Source organism: Xiphophorus couchianus, chromosome 8 (assembly GCF_001444195.1).
Source record: "Xiphophorus couchianus chromosome 8, X_couchianus-1.0, whole genome shotgun sequence".
NCBI lineage: Eukaryota > Metazoa > Chordata > Actinopteri > Cyprinodontiformes > Poeciliidae > Xiphophorus > Xiphophorus couchianus.
The window spans coordinates 13,273,425-13,294,360 of NC_040235.1; the positions used below are offsets into that span (position 1 = coordinate 13,273,425).

At 38.1% G+C, this 20,936-nt stretch overlaps 2 protein-coding genes across 2 annotated transcripts in view; one reads left to right on the forward strand and one right to left on the reverse strand.

Moving 5' to 3' along the window:
- The window catches only part of jak2a (Janus kinase 2a), a 27,122-nt gene extending 9,371 nt beyond the window's left edge, over nucleotides 1-17,751 (forward strand). Inside the window, exons 2-24 of the mRNA XM_028025094.1 lie at nucleotides 1,688-1,940; nucleotides 5,317-5,440; nucleotides 5,570-5,690; nucleotides 6,307-6,452; nucleotides 7,180-7,474; nucleotides 7,569-7,688; nucleotides 8,248-8,405; nucleotides 8,513-8,624; nucleotides 9,349-9,535; nucleotides 10,196-10,317; nucleotides 11,546-11,680; nucleotides 11,762-11,849; nucleotides 12,685-12,812; nucleotides 12,942-13,080; nucleotides 13,274-13,425; nucleotides 13,677-13,827; nucleotides 14,050-14,183; nucleotides 14,515-14,704; nucleotides 14,912-15,036; nucleotides 15,110-15,282; nucleotides 15,878-15,995; nucleotides 16,166-16,279; nucleotides 16,354-17,751. Coding sequence (XP_027880895.1) covers nucleotides 1,706-1,940; nucleotides 5,317-5,440; nucleotides 5,570-5,690; nucleotides 6,307-6,452; nucleotides 7,180-7,474; nucleotides 7,569-7,688; nucleotides 8,248-8,405; nucleotides 8,513-8,624; nucleotides 9,349-9,535; nucleotides 10,196-10,317; nucleotides 11,546-11,680; nucleotides 11,762-11,849; nucleotides 12,685-12,812; nucleotides 12,942-13,080; nucleotides 13,274-13,425; nucleotides 13,677-13,827; nucleotides 14,050-14,183; nucleotides 14,515-14,704; nucleotides 14,912-15,036; nucleotides 15,110-15,282; nucleotides 15,878-15,995; nucleotides 16,166-16,279; nucleotides 16,354-16,461 — 3,375 coding nt within the window. The 5' untranslated portion in view covers nucleotides 1,688-1,705 and the 3' untranslated portion in view covers nucleotides 16,462-17,751. The remainder of the gene's footprint in view (nucleotides 1-1,687; nucleotides 1,941-5,316; nucleotides 5,441-5,569; nucleotides 5,691-6,306; nucleotides 6,453-7,179; nucleotides 7,475-7,568; nucleotides 7,689-8,247; nucleotides 8,406-8,512; nucleotides 8,625-9,348; nucleotides 9,536-10,195; nucleotides 10,318-11,545; nucleotides 11,681-11,761; nucleotides 11,850-12,684; nucleotides 12,813-12,941; nucleotides 13,081-13,273; nucleotides 13,426-13,676; nucleotides 13,828-14,049; nucleotides 14,184-14,514; nucleotides 14,705-14,911; nucleotides 15,037-15,109; nucleotides 15,283-15,877; nucleotides 15,996-16,165; nucleotides 16,280-16,353) is intronic.
- Nucleotides 16,686-20,740, reverse strand: rln1 (relaxin 1). Its single transcript, XM_028025099.1, has 2 exons — nucleotides 20,159-20,740; nucleotides 16,686-19,917 (listed from the first exon to the last, which is right to left on the reverse strand). Exons 1-2 carry the CDS (start codon nucleotides 20,352-20,354, stop codon nucleotides 19,571-19,573), a joined length of 543 nt encoding a protein of 180 aa, XP_027880900.1. The 5' UTR covers nucleotides 20,355-20,740; the 3' UTR covers nucleotides 16,686-19,570.
- Between the last annotated feature and the right edge of the window lie 196 nt (nucleotides 20,741-20,936).

Below are 20,936 nucleotides of genomic sequence, written 5' to 3' on the forward strand. Positions count from 1 at the left end.
TATTGTAGTTCTCCAAGGAACAGTGTTATAACTTTAAAGGAAGCTCAACATGTTTTTGATTGAATTGCCCAGTTCATGTCAGTTGAATAGGAGGCACTTGTAGCTGCCAGTGGACCCGAGAGGTGATAAGCAGTAAAATGTGGCTGAACTGATATCCATAACTCAAGCAAGCATGGCTGATAACACACATCTGACTCACTGTCTGCAGGCTTGGTGATAAACGTTTTGGGTGTGTAAACAGCAACAAAAATTAGTGAACTGTCTTTTTTTTTCATTCTTCTCTATAGACTTGTTTTAAGCTTCCAACCATGCAACCTCAGCAATGTCAGTGTCACCTAAAACAGAGGATTTAAAAAATATTTAGCACTACAGTGAACCCTCGCTATATCGTGGTTCACCTTTCGCGGTCTTGCTGCTTCGCGGATTTGCATCGTGCGTTGTGTTCTGCATTCTGATTGGCTAAACAGTCTCTCCGCTTCTTTTCTACCTGTGTGTCAACAATGTTGCAGTTTAATATGTACACGTACGTAAAACAGCTTGCCAAATTTAACATAATCGATGGTGGCATGTCGGTTTATAAGAATCTTTTTGCCCAGAAGAAAAAAGAGCGACAACAGCTACCGATAACTATGTTCTCTCGAAAAAACACACCTGCACCGCGGGCTTTAGAAGAAAAAAACCGTTACAGAGCGGAGTTAGGATGCAGCGGCTCAGTCAGAAGAGCAGTGAAATACACGTGAGTCACTATTTGTCCTACTGTACTTTTTTTTTTTTTTTTTTTCATAATCATTTTTTATTTTCTCCCGTTCTAATCCAATGGCTCAGGTCGCGGTGGGGCGGCGCTGATCTCCGCAATTCGGGCACGGGAATCCGCCTTCAGTTCGTATTAAAATTATTATTTTACAGTACAGTAGTTATTTGTAATAAATAAATAAATAAAAATGTTTATACAGTACTTTTTATTTGTTAAACAAATGTTTGGGCCTGTAAAAAGGTTTTGTTCTTTGGTTTCAATGTATTATGGAGTATTACATTGTATAATAATTGTAAAAAAATAAAGGTTATTACTTCGCGGATTTCGCCTGTCACGGTTTCCTTTTTTAACGTAACCCCCGCGAAAAACGAGGGATCACTGTACTGTCCCTTACAAAAGCTTGCAGACACTTTAACATTTTGTCATATTACAGCCATAAACTTGGACTTATTTCATAGGAATTTATCAGATAAACCAACTTATGGTACAGTATAATTGAAGAAAAATGACATATGGTTTTCAAAACTGTTTTACATATTAAAAACATAAAAAGTGAGGCATATAATTGCATTAATGTCATTCAGATAATATCATAGAACCACCGATTGCTGTAGTTATAGCAGCAAATCTTTCTGGGTTTGTCTACCAGCTTTACACAGCAGATTTTCCCCCTTTTGTCCCTGGAAAATAGCTCAAGCTCAGTCACTTATGTTCAATATGTTCTTTGAATTATTTGCTATGATGTAAAGTTTTTATTTTGGGAAATAAGGATAAAATCGAGATTGTGAGTATTCTGCAAAGGAGTTCTATAATATTTTTAACTTTATTGCCCAGCAGTGAGCCAGAAACTGACTCAACTGCATAAATAGACACATCTTCAGGAACTGCTGCGTTCACTCACTTATTTTTGACTTATTTCTCCTTTTGTTGCAGTTTTTCAGTAAGGAGCACATGGCCTTTATTCTGCTGACGGACATGGACCCTCTTTCTTCCAACCCTACAACACTTGACGGCTTATCCACTGACCCTGACCCCAAGCAGGAAGTAAAGGCAGTTACTTTAACTCTTCACCTTTACCACCTGGGAAAGACTGAAGAAAGGAGCAGCTGCTCAGAAGACACCCTCACATTTCCACCGGGAGAGTATGTAGCAGAAGAACTGTGCATCACCGCTGCCAAAGCTTGTGGTGAGTTCCCTTAGCATTTTACTTCTCAGATTTAACCTATACAACTGTCATATTTGTTTAGCTGATTTAGGTCTTTACTTAGCAAATCTTTTAATGGTTTTTGCACAAAAAAAACAAAAACTCCAATCCGTTTCACTCTCGAACAATCATCTTGGGTTTATAGGCAGTTACTTCCTATGCTCCGTTTACATATTTCTTGTTCTGCATTAGCAACTTTTTAAGTGTTTACGTACATCGTGTTCTCATTTTTAACATCACATCTTATTGTTCCTGTAAGATTGTTTGGTTCTGCTTTTGATGGTGTTTGTGTGCCTTGCTGAGGAACCACACCTGATCTAAATGCATCATAGCATTTAGATCGGATCGGAAAGTGTTGTTTTGTTTTAATCAATAAACAAATACGTGTAGTGAAAATTGTGGATAAAATGTATGGTCAGTCCACCAGTATTTCTGATATTTAAAGCAAACAACAAATCAATAAATATCAGTATTGATAATTATCGAGATTGCAAATAGGAAACGCTTATATAATGATTCGTTTTTCAGGCGATTTTGTTGCTCCATTGAGCAACAAAATCAAAGTACTTTGATTTTGTTGCTCAATGGAGCAACAATTTCTTTGTTGCTCTCTTTATTGAACTCAGTCTGCTTTCACATCTTGTTTTAATTTTTTTTAAGATAACTCATATGTGGAAGTGTTCTGTTTTTGATCTGCTTCCTGCCTGTGTTTCTTCTTCCACAATCTCTTGCACCATTTTTTTGATATGTTAAACAAGTTATGCCTCTTGCTCTTCCTTGTGTTTATCCTCTAATATTGAATTCCTCTGCAGCTCAGTCTGTTTTTTATTTACACGTCTGTCTTTCCAGCCCATTCTCACTCCCAACTCGTCATGTATTAACGCATGGGACGGTCCGTCCTCGTCACGTGTTGACGCGCAGGGTACCCCTTTCGCGTCAATATGGTGTTTTACACTATGCCTTACCGTAATTTTTGCCCTAAACCTAACCAAATCGTTGGGTTTTGAAGGTTCGGCAGCGTTTACGAGAACCCTTCGCGTAAAAAATCCACGTAAAACATGTGACCTGCCCAAATCGTCAACATGTGACGCTGAAGGACCCTGCCCAAGTCGTCAACATATTGACGCGAAGGGGGTACCCTTCGCGTCAATATGTGACGCATGGTCAGAAATTGTCCCAAGTCGTCAATATATGACGAGTTGGGAGTGAGAATGTGTTGGTCTTTCCTGCTGTCTCTCTCTCTTTTTGTCTCTTTCTTGGTTGAACCACATTTGTATCACACGTGTGACATTGTTTTCAATGGTTGGGCACGATTACAGACAGACATCTTTGTTAAGTTTGTGTTTTGGTGGTCCTGAATAGGCATGCAACAAAACAGTATCAACATGTAACAATAACATGGTAATGGCTTGTAGCATACAATGACACCATCATGTATGTTAATAATGCAAGAACACATTTGCAACGATCATTAAACTTTAAATTCTAATGAACAGTAACTCTGGAACTGGAAGACATTTTAAATATCCAAATAACTAAACAAAACAAGTAATAAAATAAGTTAAAGCCTCTGTAAACAAAATTGTCCTTCAAAAAAGGGCTAGATTTTTTAAACTTTTGTCATTAAGTTTTTGGTAGAAAGAGAAGAGAAAAACAGTAAATCATGCAAATGGAAAATATTGAGCTTGTTTTACTTTATCATGCAATTAACTGATTTACATCACTGCATTCCTACGTAGTGATGTCTGCAAAATGTATTCTACATTGCAAAACATTTTATTTTCTATTTCATGTTACATAACTTCTAAAAATAGCACAATACATTCAATTTGACTGTGCATGTATAAACATTGCCTCGCAAAAGAATTCATACCCTTTCAACTTTTGCACATTTTCTCACATTACAACCACAAAACCTCAATGCATTTTCTGGGATTACATGTGATAGACCAATAGAATATAGAGCTTTTTTGTGAAAGGGAAGGCTAAGGAGGTATGATTTATACATTTTCTTACAAATAAAAAACTAAGCAGAGTGGTGGGCATTTGTGTTTAACCCCCCTACACAGAACCACCATATTAATGCAAATCTAAGCCTCTAGTCTTATGTCTCCACCACATTTACATCTAGGAACTGAAATTTTTGCCGTGCTGCATCTGCAGTTGTGCAGATGCTTTTTCCATTTCCAGATGATTGAACAGTGTTCTGTGAGTTGTCTGAAGGTTGGGGCAATGTTTTTGCAAACCATCACTGCCTTAAACTGTATGCTAAGTTTGCTTGGACTTCTGGAGCAAAGTCATTACTCTGTATTTGATTTAGAGGTGTCAAAGTGAAGGACGTCAGATATAAATGTGTTCTTAATCTTAAAGATATTTGTAAGTTTTTGCTAACTGTTTATACTTTTCCTTCATTTTATAGTAAACACACCCAGTTCAGTTGTTTTATTTATATGTAGGCATTTCATATCTTAATGAACATGGGACTTGACTTGTTCAAGCTTTGACATTACTTCCCCTGTTGTGGTTCGGCTACTTCCTTTTAAGCAGGACTTCTCATCTCTTGCACTTGCCTCACACTTGACTGCTTCCTGTGGTACAATGACATTTTCTGTCTGCCAGTTCCAGTTGGTATGATTGGTAAAACTGCTTACTTTGTTCTGGTGCAGACTGAAAAACAGTGGGAGCATAAGACACAATAATGCAAAGACAATTGGACTTAATTCTTAGTAGTATGTCACTTTTACAATTTAATCACAAGATGAAACACATACAGTTCACACTAATTGTTGTCGTTATTAGATCTGTCACCCTTTATTGCAAAACTAGAGATTTTTGCAACTGACAGAAAACAGAGGGATTTTTCATCAGACAATGTTAAAATATCAGCCTGTTAAAATATACAACAAATCTTTGGGTGAATAAAGAAATGCTCACTGCATCTCAGGTTTTTCTTATTATTGAAGAGATGCTGAGGTTACATTTGCGAGGTGGTTGGTGGTTCTCTGGGGAATTCTCACAATGTTCAGCGGTGTTTCTGTAGATTTGAGACGAAAAGGTTTGAATGTAGTAAGCCACAAATTCAACAAAGTAAAATTAAAAATCTGAAGTTTTAGCAAAATGTTTTTTCCTGTTAAGCACCTGAGCTATTGCATGTGAGTCTTCATAATAATTAAGATTTTTCTTTTGTTTGGTTGAGTGTACCAATACAGACACCTGACAAAGGTGCCTTATTTTCTTATTAAGTATCAAAAAGGTGGGTTAATGTCATACTTTCCTATAAGTCCACGTTTTAGTTTTTATTATGGCATTTATATTGGAGCTAACCTAAAAATTTAAGGATATTTGTTCTCTCTTTCAGGAATTAGCCCGGTGTACTGCAGCTTGTTTTGCCTGATGAGAGAAAATGACCGAATATATTTTCCTCCTAATCACATCTTCAAACTGCACAACTCAGCCAGTGAAAACCTGCACTTCAGAATAAGGTAGCAAACTTTAGGGGTTTTCATTCTTCAATTTAAAAAAACAAAAAAAACAAAACTTGTTTCAGTGGTGAATATATTTTTCTAGTTTTGCTGATTTTTCTTTTCTTTTTTGATATGCTTTTTGTCCAGATACTATTTTCCAGGCTGGTATAACAGCAGTAGCTCCTTCTACGCCCATCGTTATGGCTTGTCCAAAGAGATGGAAAGCCCAGTAATGGATGACTGTGTCATGGCCTACCTGTTTGCTCAGGTTTGTCTTAGTGCCTCATGCATTACAGCAGAAAATGTTGCTTAAGGACTAATCTTCTCTACTGAAGCTCCAACACTTCTCTTTTTGTTCTCATTTACCCTTTATAAGATGACAAGAAGAGCTGCCGGGTGGAGATAGCTTCTTATTTCCTTCTCTTTGACTGACTGGCAGTCTGCATGTCCTCTGTGTCAGCCCTTTGTTTTGTTTAGCTATGAAAACAGGAAGTGAAGTAGTAAGAGTTTTCAAGAAGCGCAAATGAGGACCAAGACTCGTTTTAGGATTCCATGTGTTTGCATGAGTCTTTGCATACAGGCCTGTGGTTTTGTGTATATGCCTGAGTTTCAAAATAATTTCTGCTTTTTTTGTCCTCACATTTGTGCAAACCTCACATGCACACACACCACACCACTTTGGTTTGACTGTTTATCTCTAGGGTTACTTTGTCACCATGAGCAGCTACAAAGTTTTTGCTGTATGCACAGTAGTTGTTTAAAGGTTTAAGGTATCTTGTCTCCTGATACACAGTGAGCTGCTAACATAACATGTTTGACCTGCTCCTTTCGCTGCTACATTTATTTTTAATATTTATACTTTTTAAATCCTTCACCTGTTGCAGTGGCGCAGTGACTTTTTAAATGGCTGGGTTCATATTCCAGTCAGCCATGAATCTCAGGAGGAGTGCCTGGGTATGGCTGTTCTCGACATGATGAGACTAGCTAAAGAGAGCAATCTGTCACCGGTGGATATCTACAATGATACCAGGTATTGGATGCTTCCTCATTTAATATGGTAAAAATGGCTTGTACCATCCAGAGGAACGCTTCACACTAAAGACAGTCATTGACCCATTCTGGCACATATTCATTTGCTGAGTGAATATGAGAAATGTTGATGAAACGTAGAGCTGCAGCTCCGACAAATTTGGAAACTCCTCTGTTGATTAATTCATTAATTTATTGGGTAATTGGATAGCCATGTTCGACATCATTAGGCTTCTTTTGGAAGCACCATACTAGTATTTGAAATTAAAATGTCATCTGTAGTTTTCTTGCATAAAAGTATTTCTGAACAGCAACTCTGTAACAAATATAGTGTGGCTTGTACTGCATTTTTTTATGTATAACTGGTAGGTGTTCTCCACGAATTGGCACTGAATAGTTCATATACATCCATTAAAACTGCAGTGTGTAACCTTTACAAATATGTTTTTTTTAATATATACAGTATATATATGTTAAAACTGTCACTATGTTGTGACAGTATAGCATGAGATATATATACGGTAATCTGAAAAAAATCAAGCTTGTCTGCCTCCTCCCTGTGGTATTGCAGCCATTTTCAGAAATACAGTGCTCAGTCAGAAACAACCAATCAGAGTCAAGAGGGTCTTAGCGGTGCTCAAATCCTCCCCCTCACTGAATGAAATATCTTTAATTTTTTTTCACCTTCATCTCCATCTAAAACCCGCCTGACCCCTTCCCTGCTTTAGCTACAAGTCCTTCCTCCCCAGATGCATGAGGAACCGCATCCAAGAGTACAACTTGCTGACCCGGAAGAGGATCCGCTACCGCTTCCGACGGTTCATCCAGCAGTTCAGTGAGTGCAAAGCCACTGTATGCAACCTGAAGCTCAAATACCTGATGAACCTGGAGATGCTGCTGCCCTCTGTGTACTCTGAGCGCTTCCAAGTGACTGACCTGTCCTCACGAGAGGTTACCATCGTGGTGATGGGCAACAAGGGCATCCTTTGGTCTAAAGGAAAAGGAGAGGAGGGAACAGAGGAGGTAAAGGCTTTAATGAAAACCCGCAGGATGTTGATGTGTCGAGTCATAGGGGACAAGTAAAAAAAATTCCTGTGTTTACCTTTTATGTGACTAGGAGCTGGAGATATATTGTGATTTCCCAGAGGTGATCGACATCAGCATCAAACAGGGCAGCAAGGAAGGCTCAGCAGAAAGTCGCATCGTTTCCCTCACCAGACAGGACAGTCAGATCTTGGTACAGTGCTTTCCCCTTTCCGCACAGCTGTTACTAATAACTATAATACCTTTCAGATGCAATTATTGATGAAGAGTCTAGAGCTAATTTACTGCACATGCATGACATCCAGGAAACCTGTTTGTAACTTTGAATGTAAGTCGTGTCTTTTCTTTGACAACAGCAGAAATATTAAGGCTTTACTCAGAGCAATCTGTTCCCTAAGCAAAATATCTGCAAAATTATTGACAGATGTAATCAAAGTAGTTGAGAAGGAGCCTAAGATGAGATATTAGCTTCAAAATTGAATATTCTTTGCAACTCATGCAATGCTGTGCAAAATTACTCATATGGCATAAACGTTAAGTACTTCTAATAAGAAGGATGAACTTTTAAATTACATTTTCAAGGACGCAAAAACGTTTTACCAGTAAAGCTTAAGTTTTGTAATTACCTTGTATTCACATTTTTATTTGAAAAAGCAAAAATATAAATTTATGTAGCCCAAAATTTACATTGATTTCAGTACATCTAGTGCAGAATAACAGTTCCATTGAATTATTTATTTTGCATCTCAAAGGAGCTGGAGTTCCAGTTGCTCTCCGAGGCCCTGTCTTTTGTTTCTTTGGTTGATGGATACTACCGACTGGTCGCCGACGCCCATCACTACCTGTGTAAAGAAGTTGCCCCACCAAGACTTCTCGAGTGCATTCAGAGTTACTGCCATGGCCCTGTATCGTGAGTTTCTCTGTTGTTTACTAAACCAGCACATGAAGCATGTCGTCATGCCCTCACAACCACAAACCTTTTAACGCGAAGGGCACATTTCGCTTCTTTGATCACAGGATGGAGTTTACAATTAGTAAGCTGCGTCGTTTGGGTAACTATCAAGGCCTCTACATCCTACGCTGCAGCCCCCGAGAGTATGACAAATTCTTCATGTCCTTTGTTGTTGGGGTAAGATGTTTTGAATTTGTTCCCCTGCGTCTCATTTGAACCAGTAGGTTCCAGGATTACGTAACAGCTATTATTCAAGGAGGACAACATTTTGTTTTTAGTTGCACTAAATGTTTGATTTAAGTATGCAATTATATGCACGTTACTGCAGAACTTGGAAACATACCAGGAAAATCTTCCAGATCCAATGTTTTTCTTTCATTTATTTCAAGTGTCTTTTCCTCCACGCTTTTATTCTTGTCTTTGCTCACTTTCCTTGTCCTTCATTGTGTCATTCTTCCTGGTGTCCATCCTTCTCTGTGCTCTTATTTTCTTGAGACTTTCCCTTTCAGCTTTCCTTTTGTTGTCTCCTGTTAATTTCTTCATTCTGTTTTTTTCTGCCTCTCTTCTTCCCTTCACTATTTCCTTGTTGTTGCACGTTCTTTTTTGCGTTCTTCCTTTATTTGTGTCTTCCATTCTTCCTCTCTTCCTTACTTCTTTTCTTACTGTTTGTAATTCAGTTTCTGGTATTCCTGGTACTGTATAAATCAGGTTAAAGAAAATGCAGGCTTTTACACATGTTAAACCACTAGAGGGAGCAATTGGGCTATTTTTGTATACCTTTGCAATCGTTTACTCTTTCATTTTTATTTGTACCTTCAGTACCACTGCTTTTAGTAATTGTAAATTTAATTTACTAAGAATAATAATTAAACATGTAGGGAAACTTGTTTTTGTTTTTCAGTATGAAACCATGGTGGATTATAAACACTGTCAGATTGTGAAGACGGAGTCGGGAGAGTTCATCCTGAGCGGTGCCAAAAGAAGCTTTGGTTCTCTGAAAGAGCTCATGCATTGCTACCAAAAGGAGGCGCTCCGCACTGATGGGTACACTTTCCAGCTCATCAGGTGCTGTCCACCCAACCAGAAAGGTCAGAATTCAAATTAACATAATAAAATAACAATGCCGAAAGTAGGGAAGCGTTAGGAATTGTTGTTTTCTTTTTTATATGCAATCTCTGTACTTTAGTCTTAACAGTTTACTCGATTGTACTTTTGGTATCTTGGTTTCCCCACACATAAAAGAACATGAAACCATTATACAAGAAGAAATACTGAAAACAGTACAGCCCAAGACAGTCAGCAATAAATTGCGGTCATATTCATATACATTAATTGTAACATTACTGAAAAGTCAATTTATTTAAGTAACTCAATTCACCAAGTGAAACAGAATATATAAATTAAATCTAGACTGATGTTTTTAAGCCTTTATTTCTCTCAATTACATTTATATTTTCATTCACAGCTAGTGGAAACACTTGAATAATTTAAAGTTGGAATATTGCAGTGGACCAATAGTACTTTAGATGCTTAGACATTTCCCAAAATATTGTTATACTTACAACTACTTTCAGTCTTTGAAATAACTTCTGCACATAATTTCCATCCTTTTTTTTTTTATTATGAAACTTGTTTCTATATAAAATAAATGTCCTCTAAGGGTTGTGGTCTTGCTGAAATTATGTGCATGAAATTTCAAAGTCAAAAGTTTTTTTCCCCAGATCCTCTTTATCTTTATGCTTCCACAGACAAATCCAACCTGCTGGTGTGCAGAAATAACCAAACTACAAACGTCCCTCCATCTCCATCACTTCACAAACACATCAGCCAGATGGTTTTCCACAAAATCCGCAAAGAAGACCTTATCTTTGTAAGTCGATGTTTAATGTCACCATTATCAATAACGGCCATATCTACACCTCTGTTCTTGTGATGTACAATTACTGGGAAATCAACTTTTTGTTGAATGACTATTGAAAAGGCTTAATTTTCCAGACTATAATTGTTATTTAAAAATAACATAAAATTCAGAAACTTTTTTATTTCCTTTTTTTCCCAATTTATTAACTTTCCATTGTTTGAGCTACTTACTGATTATTAACATCTTTTTGCATCAAAACTCCTTTCACTTGGGTTCAATTTAAATACAACGGTTGAGCTATTTTTTTAAAAAATGTGTAAAATTAGGTTATACTGATCATAAGCTGTTATTTAAAGATAAACATTTACAGGAAGTACTGTGCAGTATCAGGAATATTTTGTACACATGCCTATTATCTCATAAACTAATGTAAAAATCTAGAAAATTATTTTAGGAAGTGTATGACATTTTTAATTAAACATTTTCAGAAACTCTGTAGGAAATGGTAAAAGAGAATAACTACTCTCCTAAAAGTGTCCATATGTACATAAAGAGTAATAATAAAAAAATAAAGGCTGGATGAGAACCCAAATTTATCTAGCCAGTGCACATAGTGAGTGTGGGATCTTGGGTCATAAAATTTCCATAGAAACAATCTATTTTAAAGATTTTTACACATCTTTTCCAGTTACGGAAATTATTGGAAAAGGCCCTCTGCATTCTGGGTTTGACTCTTTGTTACAACTTCTTCTTTTTGATACTTTCAGTATGTCATTGAAATATCTCGGTGTAAATCTGGACGTGAACTGTACACTTATAATAACAATATAATAATGCTAAATGTAGAAACAAAATAAACAGAAAGATTCCAGACCTAAGTATGCAATAACTTTTGATTAAAAACAGTTCTTGCTGCATCAGCTGCAGTCCTGCAGGACATGTTGGAGTTTCTCTTCCTGTGACCTTTAGTTTACTGTATTTTTCAATTTCTCTATGAAGTTTTTTTTTTTTTTTTTGCCAAAACACAGTACTCTGACATAGATCAGAAACAGAAAAAAATTACAATTTTCCTTTCCTCAAACATATTGAATTTTTTTTTTTTTTTAAATAATTAGGAGCTTGTTTGAGGCTTCTTCATTTTGAGACAGTTATTTGGTTTTTGATGGGGTTTTGTCTGAGTGAAATATGGAATGTCATACTTTTTGAGAGTGGCTTAATGGCAATTAAACTGTTTCAGAATGAAAGTCTGGGCCAAGGAACGTTTACAAAGCTCTTTCGTGGTGTGAGGAAGGAACTGGGTGATTATGGGGAGGTTCACCAGATGGATGTGGCGGTCAAGATTCTGGACAAGGCTCATCGTAGTTTTTCAGAGGTTGGTCATGTTAAATGAGTTAAGTAATGATCATTTCAAGGGTTTAGATTGGAATAATTATGTTCTTGTTTTCTTCCTCAGTCCTTCTTTGAGGCCGCCAGCATGATGAGCCAGCTGTCCCACAAGCACTTACTCCTCATTTATGGTGTGTGTGTTTGTGGTGACGAAAGTAAGTAACGTACACCAAAACTAAAAAACATCCTTTCACACAATTATGGCAGATTGGTGTTTTTTTTTATATATTCACAATGAGTTGGTCTGTTTTATATTCTGGAACTAAGTAATTATTCTCTAACCCTCTCCCATTGTTTTGGACCCACAATTCTCAACAACAACTCTTTATATTCATTGATGTTTATGGTCCAAAGGCAGCTTTTCCATCAGACTGAGGTCTGAACATTTCCTTATTCAGCCGTTCTGCTCTGACTTGGCTGCTCTGTTTGGAATCGTTGTCCTGTTAAATGACTGAATTTGGGTCAAGATGTGTTAAACAGATGGCCTCCATTTATGTGGAAGAGTTCATTGGCATGGGGTTAACACACACACCTGAATGCTCCATACCCGCAAACCACAGGAAATGCATTTTATTAGTTCCTGATGCATAAAATCTAAAATTAAAAGAAATGTGGTTCCATTTGATTCTTCCTCCAGTCTATGTAAAGTTTTGATACAGTCTAGTTTTTACAGGTCTGAAGACAATATTTCCAGCCTTTCTGCTCTATTTTTTGTCTTTTACACACACCGTCACCTGTGAAAGTTGCAAAAGATGACAGAAGCTGAATGCATCACATAACAAGAGTTGCTTATTGAATTTTGGTGTAATTTTGTTTTTGAAGAATTGAGCCTAAATTGCTGGAATCTTTTTGAAAGATTTAGACACAGTATTAAAGAAATTATAGATAAAACTGTCAAATTATTGGTGGAGCTGCTCTACTTTACTGAAATTGTACTGTAGGGACCAGAGTGATATATTTTCTTGCTCTTTGTCTTTACATGTATTTCAGACATGATGGTGCAGGAATATGGAAAGTTTGGCTCTCTGGACATTTATTTGAAAAAGAAGAAAAACTGTGTCAACATCACCTGGAAGCTAGAAGTGGCCAAACAATTATCCTGGGCTATGCATTACCTGGTAAGACTTTACAAGAAATCCAGTCTGTCTTGTTCTGAATTAACTGTTTGTCATTTTAATTTTTGAGGCCTTCAACGATTCTAGTGCACGGTAAAAAAAAAAAGTCTGTTTTCAATTTATTTTCTACAGGAGGATAAAAGCGTAGTTCATGGGAATGTTTGTGCCAAAAACATTCTGCTGATCAGAGAGGAGGACCGGAAGACGGGCAGCCTGCCTTTCATCAAGCTCAGTGATCCTGGTATCAGCATCACCGTTCTGCCTAGAGAAGGTGAGAAACTTCACGTAACGCATGAAGGCGCAAACGTCATTCCTGTGTGAGGCCATGTGAAAATAAAAGGCACCAGAACTGTTTGGTGTGATCTTCTGCTACCTGTACAGACACTGATCACCTCCACTTTCTGTAACTCCTGTTTTTTCTCTTTTTTTTCCTTTTTTCTTTTTCTTACACATCTGCTTCCTAGTTCTGGTGGAGCGTATCCCGTGGGTGCCCCCTGAGTGCATCGAAAACCCCCAGAATCTGAGCTTAGCAACAGACAAGTGGGGCTTCGGGACGACGCTTTGGGAGATCTGCAGCGGGGGAGAAAAACCACTCAGCACCCTGGACTCCTCAAAGGTCCCACAGCTACAAATATATACTTGATAAATATTGACTTTGTTTTACTATTAAGAATGAATTCAGTGATGGTTAAATTTGATTTTAATTAATTTCTCCTGCATTTTGAACAAAAATGCAAACACTTCCCCAAACTCAGGAGAAGTGATGAAACACATACCCAATGAATTCTGCAAACTTAACGTCTGCGTTACCTACGTTTGATCATTTTTCCATGTAAAACTTCTGAACCTTACTGTATGCATCTGCAGAAGAACCTGTTCTATGAGGACAGACACCAGCTGCCGGCTCCAAAGTGGACTGAGTTGGCCAACCTGATAAACAGCTGCATGGACTATGAGCCTTTACACCGACCCTCCTTCAGGACAATCATCAGAGACCTCAACAGTCTTTTCACTCCAGGTGGGAAAACAAGTAGAAGTAGAAAACATGTTTGAGTCTATAATCAGAGTTTATCTTGTGTGAACTACCAGTGAGCAGGAAGTGTATGGATGTAGCAGCAAACTGCAATATCCAACGTGTTTGTCCACTGACTACAGTTAAACATTTAGCTTTTATGCACCACCTCACCACGTCTTTTGCTACCGATAATGAAAAGGACATTTTTGAAACATGATTTTGCAGATTATGAATTGCTGGTGGAGAGCGACATGGTTCCCAACAGGACCCGAGGGTTTGGCTTCCCGTGGGCCTCAGTGAGCCAGGAGCCAGCGCAGTTTGAGGAGAGACACTTGATCTTCCTCAAGCAGCTGGGCAAAGTAAGCCAAACTCTTTGTGAATGCACAGAAACAGCTGTCATGACTACAAGGACTTGCAGTCCGTTTGCTAACTGTTTGTATAAAGTGTCAATCTTTACAGAGAAATAGAGACACTTCTAGAAACATATTTTAGAGAAATAATGTTTTAATTTAAGCCACTAGCACAGATCTATTAAACAGTTTCCTTTGGAGAAATATTTTGGAATGAGGCATTGTCCAACTCTGTTGCACAGTACCATACTTGTTACTTTATGTAGCTTTTGTTTACATTAATCTAAGGTTGTTTCTCACCGGTGTTTCAATGTGTTCTCATTCTGCCTGAACGCCGCAGGGCAACTTTGGCAGCGTTGAGATGTGCCGGTACGACCCGCTGCAGGACAGCACCGGGGAGGTGGTGGCTGTGAAGAAGCTGCAGCACAGTACAGCTGAGCACCTTCGGGACTTTGAGCGGGAAATCGAAATCCTCAAATCGCTTCACCATGAGAACATTGTTAAATACAAAGGAGTGTGCTACAGTGCAGGTGTGGAAAAATGCCTCGGCATCTACCTGAAAATATTTTTTTCCCCCTCTCAAACTTACTGCTTTCCCTCTACAGTGCTTCTATTTTGTTTCTTGTGTAACAGCAAGTTTTTACCAATGACATGTTCACACTACCTTTGTTTTCAATTAATTTTCTACCATGAAAACAAAGAAATCCCATTCATATTTAACCATCTTCTTCCTGCAGGTAGAAGAAACCTTCGTCTCATCATGGAGTACCTCCCCTTCGGCAGCTTGAGAGATTATCTCATCAAACACAAGGACCACATTGACTCCATAAAACTGCTGCACTACGCATCGCAGATATGCAAGGTAACACAATTAAAAAGCTTGCAGACATTCTGATGAGCCTGATGCTGATTAAATCATGAACTTCTTCTTCCAGGGCATGGACTACCTCGGTGGCAAACGGTACATTCACAGAGACCTGGCCACCAGGAACATTCTGGTGGAGAGCGAGATGAGGGTGAAGATCGGCGATTTTGGTCTAACTAAAGTCCTGCCGCAGGACAAGGAGTACTACACTGTCAGGGAGCCTGGGGAGAGCCCCATCTTCTGGTGAGGACTGTCGCGGAGCAACTATGCTGTTTTTGTTTAGGCACATGTTTTTGTCAAAAGAAGATGGAGAAACAGCGACTGGCTGTCAAGAAGATGTAAAAAGATTAAAGAATCTTTTTAAACAGTGAGGCAGATCAAAAATAGATTTGTCCAGAGTGCTGTTTGTCACACATGCATCAAATAATATAATTTTAATAGAAAGACACTCCATTCTGTATGAAGAGTGCAAGTTTTTGGAGATTTGGATGATGATTCTGGAACACTACCATGCAACAAACCACCTATCTGTGACATGGGAAGACAGGATCTCTTTTCTGGTGTGATAATTTCATCTTTTGTGTTCATGCCACATCCATCCACAGGACTATTTTATGTGGTTTCTAAATGCTCAAGGATTTAATCTTCTGCCTGAAAATTGATGTGAATAATTAAATGCCCTTATTTTTAAACAGTAAAGAGCAAAATGGATTATCTTTTTATTTGCATCTCTTAATGGATACATTAAAAAAATCTGCTGAATTTTGTTTATCCGATTATTGGATTATTATAATAATTGTTAGTCGCAGCCGTAATAATGTCTTGCTGTTTGTTGCAGGTATGCCCCTGAGTCGCTGACAGAGAGCAAGTTCTCCGTAGCGTCAGACGTCTGGAGCTTCGGCGTCGTTCTGTATGAGCTCTTTACCTACAGTGACAAGAACTGCAGCCCCCCAGCGGTACGGCGCCTCTTTGTTCTTAGTTTAACTACCCACCTCACACTTAAATTAAATATCTTCATTCAAGTTGAGTTTGAAAACAACCATCAGTTTTACTGCCTCACATATGTGATCGGGACTCTTTTTTTTTTTTTAAACAATTATTGAGAGCAAACTCTTCTGTGTTGTAGGTTTTCATGGAGAAAATTGGAAATGAAAAGCAGGGCCAGATGATCGTCTACCATTTGATCGACCTGCTGAAGCAAGGATATAGACTCCCTGCTCCTGAAAACTGCCTAAAGGAGGTCTGCAGCAATTACAAGTTTAGTGTTTATTGTCACCATAATGTGGCTTTAACTTCTTCCTTTTGCTCCTTCAGATTCACAAGATCATGATGGAGTGCTGGAGCAGTGACCCGAAACTGCGGCCCACATTCAAGGCCCTAATCCAGCGGGTGGAGACTGTGCGAGAGAGCAAGGACGGATGAGATGGACGCAGCGAATTCCTGAACTGTTGACCTGCTGGTGTTGACGTGCGCAAGTCAGTCGTCACACAACAATCAGAGTTACCAATGGAGTTTAGGTGGTGGCTGTCTTCGCACTTGTGGCAGCTCGACCGCTTCATGAAGAAAAGACTGAAATAACGAGAACACTACAGCTAACTCAAAGATTTTCTCTGATGTTTTCAAGTACAATTCTATGTTTTTTGGGGTTTTTTTGGTGTTTACAATCCAAACTGCATTCCGAACAGACTTTCAGCCATGTGGCTGCACATGAAATCACAAGGAAACCAAGAGGTTCCAGTTCTTCACCGGAGTTGGTGCTAGGGTCAGTCTTTAAGTGGTTCTGCCTTGCTTTTCCACCACTGTCATTACATCATTATAAACATCTCATCTAATTATTGTTTGGTCCCCCCCCATCTTCTGAGAATGGAGGCAATTCAACCAAAGAAATAGGATTTATCCAAGTATTACTGCAAGCAGATGCCCCAATATAACCAACGTGGTTTATTAACACTTCTAAAAAATTGAGCTTTTGGATGCCTGATCTAACACAGCTTTTAGAGAAAGATTTATTAACACACCTGTGTTGAAGAACTGAGTCAGAAAGGAGAATAATCAGCTCTGACCACAGCCGTAAACCGGCTTACTTAAACTCTGAGATAGATCATTTCAGAATAAGCTGTGAAAAGAGACGGTCATCTTCTGTTATTCTTATGCTAATCTGACAAATTACTATTGTTGAAGCACAGTTTTTACAGTTTTAATAAAGCCCAAAACTAAATTCTGGTTTTAAACGTTTTAAACGTGGCATTTATTAAAAAGAGTTCTTTCCTTTGGTCCGATTGCGACCTGGATTAGCACGGGATTCCGAGCCCGGCTTAGATTTTGTCTTGGTGAAGCGCTGGGAACAGTTTGGTGGAAAAGGCTCTAATGAGACCCAGAGATTTGTTTGGACCTTCTCAGTTACTGTGGAATCAAATGTGCATAGATAAAGCGACTTGCAAAAGTATTTACACCCTGAGAAGTTTAACAAACGTGTGAAGGCTTCACCAACAACTGCATTAATACAGTTTAAATTATACACAGACAAACTGGATTAGTAATGAAGGGAGTTCTAAAGGGAATTACCGAACTGAACCGAACTGAACATTAACCGGTTAGTGCGCGACTTGCCAGTGGAAAAACGCCTACAGTGAATCTGGGGAGGCAGCTAGAGATTAGGGAAACTGCAGATAGGCCTTCCAACCTCAAAGACTTGGAGTTCATCACAAAACCTAAAACATTAAAGACCAGTGGAAAGATGAAAAATGTGCCCAGTAATTACAGGAAGAGCTGGACTGCTGTTATGCCAAGCAAGATTTTTCCATTGATTGTTGAGGAAGGTAGAGTTTTCAACTAAATACATGGAAGTTGTGAAGTGACAAAATTTGAAAAGACTTTAGGGGTAGGGATAATTTTACATGGCACCCTAAGTCATACACTTTGCAAGGTGAAAAAAGATTTTAATATCAAAGATATTGAAATGTTTGCATCTTTTTATTAAAAATTGTGTTTAACAACCATGAATGCTCAACAATTAAACGCTTTGTGGAGCCTGCATTGTGTGAGCGATCATCAAGTTACACTGTAATGCCTCTGAAAGGTTTTTATTTTAATTTACATATTCTTTTTTAATGCATCACACATTCTGAATGATATAAGGCTTCATTATCAGCCTATGGAAAGCTTTAAAATAAGTGGATGCTTATATTTTGTGCAAGCTATTAGTTTATTTAAAGAGTTTTGTGATTTCTGGTCAGTTAGAGATGCTGTCTTTTGATATGAATATTTGCATTACATTACCAACCATAAATGAGTGGTAAGAAGGGCTGCTTTGTTTTTTTTTTAAATTCATGTCACTATTTTGGGAATATTTTAAGGGGACCTATTATGCAAAGTTCACTTTTTGCATGTTTTTGTATTTCAATTTGGGTCTCAGTTGCTTGTAAAAACAGTTCAAGTGATTTAAAACAAAAACACCCAGAAAAGACTATTTTTTGGAAGTAAGTTCATATGAACCTCCAAATTATTCAGGCGCTGCCCTGTTACCTAGCAACCGTTGCGGAGCTCCAGCATGTTTTTTTCAGCTGTTTTTACCGCATGTTTGTATAGCCATAGACGTATCCTAACTTGTTCAAGAAAACATAATAGGTCCCCTTTAAGACTAAGTATGATGGATATTGATGACTGAAGGCTTTAAAGAAATTATGCATTTTGAAATATTTTTTAATGATCAATTTTTTCTGCCATAAATGACAGATCCTTATTCATATTGTTCTTATTTAATTCAGTGCCTTTACTTTGTTAAAAATATTATAACTGCAAAAATTCATAAAACATGTTGAAAAATTGGAACTTAAAAGAGCAAGTTCAGTTATGCTTACTTTGTTTAAAGCTGTGAAAAATGGCATCTTTGTTTCAGTTGTACAACTTTTACTAATGATGAATTTGTGTTGTTTATGGTCAAATATGTTAATTTGTAAAGTGTGAGTTTATTTCATGACCAAAGATTTTTATACAAAGAAACATTTATACTGCTCGGCTCTTTTCCACATTCATTTCCAGCCAGTTGGATTGAGCTTTTACTGTGAATGTAAATGATCACAAATGTTTGGTGTAAAAAAAAAACGTGCTTACTCATTTAATTCACAAAAGATTTATCAATTTTGATCATAAAGTTAAGAGATTGTATTTTTTTTCTAAAGTCTGGATGTTTGTTTTTGATGGCAAATAAAATTCAGATCTTTGCCTTTTTGTTATCAAAGATATAAATAAAAATATTTCAATCTTCCAAAAAAAAAAAAGTCACTGTCATTTAAGCATAATGACACTGTGTTAATGAGTCGTCCTGCAGTACTTAAAATTTATTCACGTTCCAAGGAAGGCGACAGTCAACATACAGAACATGAATTTTATTAAAATAAGTTCAAAGACAAACAGTTAATGGCTGCTATTAAACAAATATGAACCAAATGTTTCCCTTCTTGTTGCTCAAAACAAATTATTGTACAGTGCCTAATCTTCATTATCACACCAGCCTTTTCTCCTTTCTGCCTCAGCACAACCGTCCGATATCGTTCTTGGTGCAGCCTTGGTTACAGCACATCCCCGCCACGCCCAGAGAAAAGTTTCTCTTCTTCTTGGTCACTACAAGCCGGTCAGCTGCGTCTTTATTCTGCACCTGGTCACCTAAAGCTATGGACTCCCTCGGCAGGCCTGGGGAGCCTGAAGACGATTGTTGTCTCTCGTTTGTGACTGTGAAGAGGGTCAAGAGGTCAGCTAGCGAGTTGGAGGCAGCAAAGGGGAGAGGAGAGTTATCGTCTCTGAGATCTGTGTCATACTGCCAGGTCCTCAGCTCGGCTTCGGGTGCAACATCACTGAGGGAAGTCCAGTGGAACGGCTCTGGAGGAAGAAAAAAAATCATCCTAAATTTATTAAATGTTCTTCTCCCGAGATGATTTTAGAAGAAATGACTTTCAAAACTATTTCAGTTGATCATAATATCCTTTCTTCCAACTTTTTTCAACATTTTTTTCAATTTTATTTAAATCTCGAGAAATGCAGATTTTAATTTTTCCACCACATTAATAAAATTTCACTGTGAGATTGAGATCTCAATAACAGAGTAAATAGTTTGACTCACCTCCTTCCCCCTCTGTGGACCGTTTCCACCGAGAGCCCCCGCAGGTGAAAATGACAGCTCTGATAAACTCTCTCCCGCACAGTTTCACCCCATAGTCCCTGGGCACGATCAGTCTGCTCATCACATCGGCTCCCACGCTGTTGCATGCGCCTCCGACGCACATCACGGCCAAGGCAACGGTCACCTTCCACAGCATCTTCACTAAAGGCTGAAACTGTAACCTAACTGGGAAGCTGAAACGTTTTTTTCAGAGTTGAGGATCCTGCTCCTGACTTTTTCACCTGCAGAGTTCAATTAAAGCCCATTGAAACAGCAGCAAATGCTCCAGTTTTTCCTGCGTCTTGCTCCTCTGGTTCTCTCTGAGCCAGTGGCCACAACCTTATATACTGTAGTCGGTAGTTCAATCATGGACTTGTGTGTTTCTGCTGCCCACCCGCCCTCCCTCCTCGCAACACACACGCACGTCACTTGGATTGATGGCACTGACGTACTTTTGAGTTATTTCTTTGTTGCAGTAATATAATTGCGGACACCGTCTATGCACGTAGATAAAAAAATAAAATACAGACGATGAAACAAAGATGAATAAAATGTTTTTGATTTTATTTTTTTCCAGAAAGCAACAGATTATTACAAAATAATATCTGAGACAATGTTATTGCAAGATTTTTTTTTTATTGGCTTTACAAATACTTTCAATATGTCAGATGCAAATTATGCAAGTAAATATAAATGTACAAATAAAAAGCTTTGGTTTGATGACCCCAATTATTGAGTA

Bases quoted from the DNA above. Each gene is read 5' to 3' on its own strand.
- rln1 (XM_028025099.1), bottom strand. From the start codon at position 20,354: ATGCTGTGGAAGGTGACCGTTGCCTTGGCCGTGATGTGCGTCGGAGGC. The intron at 19,918-20,158 runs GTGAGTCAAACT...TTCTTCCTCCAG, and splicing joins GTCCACAGAGGGGGAAGGAG to AGCCGTTCCACTGGACTTCC.